Source organism: Mytilinidion resinicola (assembly GCF_010093595.1).
Source record: "Mytilinidion resinicola strain CBS 304.34 unplaced genomic scaffold BDZ99scaffold_5, whole genome shotgun sequence".
Taxonomy (NCBI): domain Eukaryota; kingdom Fungi; phylum Ascomycota; class Dothideomycetes; order Mytilinidiales; family Mytilinidiaceae; genus Mytilinidion; species Mytilinidion resinicola.
The window spans coordinates 631,465-639,143 of NW_022985441.1; the positions used below are offsets into that span (position 1 = coordinate 631,465).

General features: G+C 53.3%; 4 protein-coding genes across 4 annotated transcripts in view; 3 read left to right on the forward strand and 1 right to left on the reverse strand.

Moving 5' to 3' along the window:
* Positions 1-26: 26 nt before the first annotated feature.
* Positions 27-935, forward strand: BDZ99DRAFT_556073 (uncharacterized protein; the record flags this gene model as incomplete). Its single annotated transcript, XM_033727175.1, has 1 exon — positions 27-935. The coding sequence occupies one exon, from the start codon at positions 27-29 to the stop codon at positions 933-935; it is 909 nt and encodes a 302-aa protein (XP_033579947.1).
* A 497-nt stretch (positions 936-1,432) lies between these two features.
* On the forward strand, positions 1,433-3,675 carry BDZ99DRAFT_496085 (uncharacterized protein; the record flags this gene model as incomplete). Its single annotated transcript, XM_033723422.1, has 3 exons — positions 1,433-2,190; positions 2,249-2,469; positions 2,527-3,675. The coding sequence occupies 3 exons, from the start codon at positions 1,433-1,435 to the stop codon at positions 3,387-3,389; spliced, it is 1,842 nt and encodes a 613-aa protein (XP_033579948.1). The 3' UTR covers positions 3,390-3,675.
* A 208-nt stretch (positions 3,676-3,883) lies between these two features.
* Positions 3,884-6,331, forward strand: BDZ99DRAFT_496086 (uncharacterized protein). The gene is made up of 4 exons (XM_033723423.1): positions 3,884-4,041; positions 4,152-4,179; positions 4,316-4,609; positions 4,662-6,331. Exons 1-4 carry the CDS (start codon positions 3,929-3,931, stop codon positions 6,210-6,212), a joined length of 1,986 nt encoding a protein of 661 aa, XP_033579949.1. The 5' UTR covers positions 3,884-3,928; the 3' UTR covers positions 6,213-6,331.
* Positions 6,332-6,496: 165 nt separating this feature from the next.
* BDZ99DRAFT_486384 (Clavaminate synthase-like protein) overlaps positions 6,497-7,679 on the reverse strand; it is a gene marked incomplete at both ends in the record, with an annotated part of 1,681 nt that continues 498 nt past the window's right edge. Inside the window, 3 exons of the mRNA XM_033722771.1 lie at positions 6,497-6,677; positions 6,798-7,103; positions 7,248-7,525. Coding sequence (XP_033579950.1) covers positions 6,497-6,677; positions 6,798-7,103; positions 7,248-7,525 — 765 coding nt within the window. The remainder of the gene's footprint in view (positions 6,678-6,797; positions 7,104-7,247; positions 7,526-7,679) is intronic.

Below are 7,679 nucleotides of genomic sequence, written 5' to 3' on the forward strand. Positions count from 1 at the left end.
GTTCAGGTAGTGTGTTTGCCACAGCTATGCACAGTAACTACGCCGATATCTCACCAGAATTTGGAGTACTGGCATCCAGAGCATGGGCAACTCAAGAATGGCTGCTCTCTGGTCGGATGATCTTCTATACGAAAGGCTGCATAGTCTGGTCATGCAAGGTCATAACGCAGAGAAAAACCGGCGGTTCGTTTCTCACAACAGCAAGAAACCTGAAATGGAAACTCATCGTCGAGATATACTCATCGAGATTTCTCACGAACGCTAGCGATCGTCTTATTGCTCTAGAATGCCTAAGGAGAGAGATACAAAAGAAGACTAAAGACACATACTGGTTCGGCATATGGAAGAACGCAACGTCGGACCAGCTCGTATGGTCTTGGGCATCCACAATGCACGGTGTTCGGTCTCTCAGCATCAAGAAGGCAAAGAATGTTTGCAATGGGATCCGATTTGATGACGAGAAGCGAATACTTACCATCCTTAGCCAATTGAAGAAAGTTTCTAAGATCACTCCTATGGTAAGTACTGACCAATCGCCGTACGATAGCATCAGCGACCGTTTGGCGTCAGCACGATACGAAACTTTCCGAGAAGAATTGCGTTACGAGCAGACTTCAGGAATGGTCGGCTCCTTACGCACAGAATCGGACGAAATAATCGGATGGGATCTGCTAGACGAAGGCTGCTCAACAGCATCTATTTCCGAGATGTATTGCCTCGCTCTCATGACCAGAAAATCTGATCTAGTCCACCCAACAGAGACAACTAGATCGGTATCAAAGAGGACAGCACATTCTGGCTGGCAAGAAGACTGGGTGCTCCTATTGCAGGAGTTGCCCATGAGCGATCACGCATACGTGAGGGTTGGAGCTGGTAAAGTATTCTGGAAGAGCTGGTTCCACGACGAGGCAGTACAGCGAGTCCGAATTCTTTGATTGATGATTACCAAATAGCAACACGCTTTCTTCAGCCGCCAAGGGTGATTTCAGTGCTATTTTGCATTGAGTGTCGTCGCGCTTGGCACATTCCACGCATGTCACAGCAACCCTACCATCAAGTACTTGCATGAGAGTAAATTTCAAGAAAACCGCTTCTTCTTGAACGACAGTATGGTCCAGAGTTCTTTAGCCGTTATTTCCACATTCGCTTCCCACGACTCGTCTTTGTCCTCATGCTTGACGACACCTCTTCCGTCGAAACTTTGCACCAAATCGCCGCATCCGGAGCTGTGAGCGAACAAAGGGCGATGACAACAAAGACATGGAGGCCTCTGCTCTTAAGCTCGCAGACGCTGGCTTTCGGCGAAAGAATCACCTCCGGTGTTCATCGTCAAACTGTCGCTTACTTTCGATCCGCGACCAACGTCTTCTGCATACTTCGATACATTGTTTTGATCAGCGCGAAGTCGCCTCTGGCACTCTAGAAACTCAATATGGCACGATTTGTTCGAAGTGTCTCCCAATATTTCAACCCGACCAACGACGACTCCGACCATGGGGGTCCTTCGGTCACGGCGGGGAGAGACCGTTTGCGCAGCGATTCAAGCCCAGCATCGGAACGCAAGCGAAAGCGACCACAGCCCAATCGTCCCTGGACGATTATTACAAAGAAACACAAGCACTATATAACCACTCCATGGGGAACGGTTGAAAGAATACCTAAAAGCGACATTGAAAGCACAGGAAGCGTGAAAAAAGCTGCAACCCAAGTTCGGGCTAGGATGGAAGAATGGTATATTGTTACCTCTGGTAGCAGATTTCCAGAATCTCCATTGTCATCTGCAACACGCCCTGTGGTCTCTGAAATCACCCCGCCGGATGTTCGTGTCGAGCCTATCAGGTCTCCACAAAGGACACAAATCGAGTTACCAACGTCTCTAACAACAGGCAGAAAGGCTTCCGCTACGAAGCCGCCACAGACGACTCGCACACAAATGACTACGGCTCCAGAGACGGTAGCCGAGGAGCCGCCTATGGGACCGGAGACGGTGGCCGGGGAGCAGCCTAAGGGACCAGAGCCGCCCTACGTAAAGCACGACACGGAGATCAGGGACGAGATATGGCTCTTGATGAACTCCATCCAAGTCCTAGCCCAGAAATGGTTCACTGGGGCCAATAAGACCGTGCCAGAACTCCGTCCGAATGCTTTCGAACTCGCATTCACAAGGATGTGCAACCAGGCTTCGCCCGAGTATGTCTCACAAACATATGCGCCTCATGCTCAGTGAGATTCAGCTAACAGTCTATAGGTTCATCTCATACGTGGGCCGCATTGCCGCTGGCGGTCCTAACAAGGAGGAAGGCTGGAAAGAACTATTCCGTGGCAGCGCTAATAGACGAGCGCTCGTCTGTGGCCTTATTGGCAATGCGCTCGTTGAGCAAGTATTTGCGCATACGCTGTTTGGGGTGGGCGACGTAAATGAAAGACGCGTGATTGACGACATACAAGTGAATCACAAGCACAGCGACGGTGAGTAGTCACTCGATTCAAACATCTTAAACAAGCGCCAACTGATTCAACATGCAGGCTTTGCACGAACCGCGTTATACGCTAAGAAGATTCGCGAAATCTTGCCTAAGAAAGGCGACCTTCCAGACAATTTCCACAATCACGCCATCCACATCACAGTCCAGCTGTTCAGTCTTATCGAGCCTATTTTACCGTTCGCTGGCTATCATACAATTGGAGAACCAACTGAGCTGAAGAATAAGGATCAAGAAAGTCAGCTAATCTCCGAACTCTTCCAAATCGTCGCCCATGCCGGCCTCCTCAGCATCACCATGCGTTTGGATGGAAGCGCAGTCTACTACTGGGTCCCAACTCTGAAGGACGACCGCTACGACGACGCCACCATGGAATGTTTCAATCGCGAGTACATGATCAATAACAACCCCCGAAGCAAAGAGGTCCAGGCGACTATCACAGACGCAGACGAGAGGAACCGCATGAGTGGCGATGAGGGCCTTGTCCGTGTCAACTGTATGAGCGGCTGCACGGTGTACCACAAAGGTGGCTGGGCGGTGAAAAGGAACGATGTTGACGACGATGATGATGAGCATGCCTGGAAGGTGCCGGATAATCATGTCAACAAGGGGATACGAAGCCGGCAGCTGACGCAGAACTGGGTCTTGTGTCGATGGGGTAGGCCGAGAAAGTGGACTAATGGGAGGCCGTCTGATGCGGCGTCGGCGCATGGATACAAGGAGGGCTCCATAACGAAGCCGCTGGAAACTTTTGGATTCATTGAGTTCAGTGAGGTGGTGAAACAGGAAAGGGACAAGAGGAGTACAGTGGTGGTGACTGGGACGGATGCGCGACGTACAAGCACGGGACCCCTAAGATTTGAAAGCAAACCTAAACCGCGACAACGCACAGGCGGACGAGGCTAAACTGTGCTACACAGCAACGCCTAAGGCTAAGGGGTAGCAGAGGCTAGAGATGTGTCGGCAGGATGACGGAGAAGAGAAACCGGTGCGTAGGGTCTGAAAAATTGGAGGGGTAGCGGGAATATTATCTACAATCGTCTTTTTTGATTTCTTTCCAGGGTACTGGTGTTTATGTATCCTAGATGGTGCTTTCGAAAGGTTGAAAAGATTCTCTTCACTTAGGATGTCTCCAACATATGGTTACGGTGCCGGCATAAGTTCGTGGACAATATTTCGCCGTTGGAACACGATGAGCTCTTCTAAAGCTTTATCAAGCAATATTCAAGCAGATGCAAATGACATGTGAGACCTCAGTGAATCGTGTTCTTCGATATTGCGCGGATCTTCAAAGACGTCACGTGCAATAGTCAAAGTCGGGTTAGCCCGGAAGAACCCAGCCTCCGGGTCCGACAACGTTCCTTCAACCTCCCGTCTCCTCCACTCCAGCGGTCGCCAGACACACCAACCGCGCAGATCCACAACGACGCGCAAACTCGCCCATAATGGTGTACGACTGGGACGGTAAGGAGTCAGACTGCTACAGGTTGTATGTCGAGGAGAAGAGGAGCCTCGATGAGGTCGTCGACTTCTGGAAGGACAAGGGATTCGTGCCTAGGTATGTTGGCCGTTCGATGCGCCAAATGGACCGACGTAGTCTTCTATAGCTCTACGGAGGGCCGCAACGACGCCACTGGATATAATGCAATATGCTGATTCGGGATGTAGTAAGAGGGCATTTCAGACGCAGTTCAAGGTACGTCCTCAAGATGTTTTCTTTCATTCACACATTCGAAACGCAAAAAATAGGATGACTAAAGTCATCTATCCCGATACGAGAATTCGATTCCTATCTCCTTTTCGACTAATGCTAATGCGTTGTCTGGTTCTAGCGATGGGAATTCCCAAGCAAGCAAAACCCTGCACACAAGAATCCTGACCTCGTTGCCCGCGTTAAAGATCTGTGGGAAAAGAACGTTCGACAGAAGGAGATGTTGGAAATCTTGAACAACGAAGGGTTTGATCTTAAGGAACGCGAGCTCATGCGTGTCAGAGCCAAAAACAGATGGCTGTTGAGAGTTGCGACTGGAATGAAGGGTCCGTCCGAGAAAGAAGGCGAAAGTGAAAAGAATGGAAATGGGAAGAGAGAAAACTCGATCATGAAACAGCTGGAGGATGCTCTCATGGTAAGCTCATGATCAAGTATATTTATGCTACCACTTTTGTTGATGAATTCAGCAGGAGGAAGACGCAGAAGCAGATAGCTCAGAAGAGAGCGTTGCTGGTGCTGGCGAAGCCGCAGGCGCGACCACCATGGACCCCGAGGTTGCTCGTCGAAAGCAAGAGCGTCTCCAAAGACTACAAGCGGAGAGCGATGAGCGCTGGCGCACTCGAAAGCGTCGTAGGCGGACTAGGGGATGGGCTGGTCTGCCTGCAGATCCCGCAGGCCCTCCTAGATTTCCTTCGGAGACTACCATCGACGAAAGCAAAGCGTACCTGAACCTCGACAACAATCAGTATCGTCAAGTCAGAGAGCAATTCCAAATGATCTGCGAGGAAGAAAAGGTGTACAAGAAGACTATCGCCGGTCCTGACAAATGGAACGAAGTCAAGGACAGACTGATCAGAGAGAACGCACACCTGCATAACGTCTTCTTCAACGACCCTACAACACAGCAACATGACGGTCAGTCGGCCAAACAGAACCAGAAATCTCTCTCCCTTGACGTCATCTGTACGGATGTCACTAAGAGGATGCGAACGTTGGAGCGGCGCATGACAATCGCCGATGCCAAAAATGGCCTTGGGCTCAACCCAGAGGAGAGCCGCCTGGTTCGTCAGGCTTTCTACGCCAAACTTAGGGGAGCCCACATCAGCAGTAAGCTCGAAGTAGGCGATGATCAATGGAAAGAACTCAAGGCAGAATGGATTGCAGAATCCGACTTGCTGCAGCGTGCCCTGGCTCTTGGAGAAGAGGATCCGCAGCATGAGTTCAAGACCAGAGCCACAGAAACGCTGGCGCGGGACGTTATGAAACGACTTCGGGATGACATGAACAAGATCGACCCAAGCCGAAAGAGACAGCACAACACTGGGCCCGGCCCAGGTCCAGCTAAGCCGTCGATGACTGCGCATACCATCGCCCAAACGTATGCCGCAACAGGAGCTCGTCCAAATCTTCTAGGCGATCGACCTGGCAAGCCCGCCCGAATGAATCAAACCCAAAGCAGTCGGACATATGCAACACGAGGCGCCCATGCAGGCCGCAGCCAGCGTCTAGACATCGACCAGGCAATCTCCTCGCCGCCAGACTCAGAGTTCCAGATCGATCCTTCTCTACTCCTTGCGGCGAACGACCAGTCCGCGATGCAAAATCACCATCATGCCAACAATGTCAATGCGTACGGCGGAACTTCGTTTGCTGACGCCGTCTATCCACAGCACTCATCCTTCGCCTCTCCTATCCCTGTGTACTTCCGCCTTCACCCACACTCCACTACCCCGCTGCCCAACAAGACGCTCTGGCTTAGTGTGCTGCAACTTGGATCGGTAGACGAGATCAAGATGTTGGCAATACGCGAGCATCCTGGAACGAGTGTTCTGCGCATCGAGGGACTGGTCTCGCACCGGACGCCGGGAAATGTTGCAGGCAGTCACGAGAGGGAGATTGTCTACGCAATCGATGATGAGGCGGAATTGGGAGGCTATCTGGCGCATGTGGCAGGCGGTAAGGTCACGTTTGTCGTGCAGCTGGCTGCTGATGGTGGAAATGGGTTTGAGAGGATGTAGGCGTGCTAAGACCCTGAGCAGTTCTCGCTTCCTTTCGGTGCAGTAACTTATCGTGCTGTTTAGGCACGCTCATATACTACCTTTAAGTCTAATTAAAGTCTTTTCTGCTGCTCACATTCTTGTTCGGCTCGTCATCCTTGGCCACCCTAGGATATCACTCATTCAGACGACAACACAAACCTTCATTGGAGCTTGCGCCATGCCTAGAATTGCCTCCCCGTAATTCGAACATCTTCATTCTTAGCTCATCTGAAATACTCTAAGCCTTTCCTTCCGTCTCCTCCTCACCCCGACACCGTCTTCGCCGCCACGCCACTACTCGCACTCCGAATCTTCGGCTCCAGCGGAAACACCTGCTTCTCCGGCGTGACCCCCTTGTACAACTCATCCCACCTCGCCTTCAACGGCTCCGGCGTTTCCCACGCATACTCCGGGTCCCGCAGCCACAATCGAACGAGATGCCGCCTATGATCCTACTCGTCAGCCCTGTTGCCCCCCGCATTCAGGTAATAAGGAAATAACCACCACCCCTTCCTCCCCCCCTTCAAATCAGCACCACTGGAAAAGGAAGGAACAACGACTCACTGCTGCTCGGGCGAATCCCGAAACCCATCCCGCGCATGGAACGTCGCCAGGTTGTTGATATACTGCACATCGCCGGCCTGGAAGTCCAGCCCGAGCGCAAACCGCTCGGCGAGGAAGTGCACCGCATCCAGCGCCTCGGCCTGCGCCTCGGTAATCGGCGGGATGGTGGGCGTGCGTGGTAGGGCTTGGAAGCCTGTGAAGGAGCGCCGCGCGTACTGGATAATCACACGCTCGGGCGCCGTGGATGTCGCGGGCTGGTGGTAGAGCAGCGGCCGCGTCGTGTAGGGGCGGTCTGGGCGGCCGAACCTATCCAATCCATATCACAGTCAGTTTCGTTTGCACACCCCCTATCTCAAAAACACCTCTTCCCTTCCCCGCCCCCCCCAACACCCACCGAAAAAAGGGGGCGCGCAAAAACAACGTAAAAAAAAATCTCGACGCGCGACTCACCCATCCTGCACCCACCCCGCTGCCAGCGTGCGCACCAAATCCGGCCGCGTCGCCGCCAGCTCGTTATACACGCGCCAGTTGCTCGCCACCCTACTCGTTCCCCCCTCGGCGGCTGTCTGCAGGCACAGCAGCGCGACGACGTCGCCCGCGTCCGTGTGGAACACCTGCTTGTCGGTCGTGTAGGCGGGCGCGCCGATCAGCGCGGCGTCGGCCGTGGTGGAGAGGTCTTTGATGTGCGCGAGCACCACGTCGGCGGGGGCCCCGTTGTGCGTCTGGTCCTGCCGCCCGCGGACGGGCGCGATGTGCGACGAGACGCCGGCGTAGAGGGTGAAGACGTCGGCGCGGGGGTGGGCGGCGATGGGGAGGCCGCGCAGGACGGCGAAGCCGGGGCCGTGGTGGAGGAGGTGGGAGAGGTGCCGGAGGGGGGCGTGG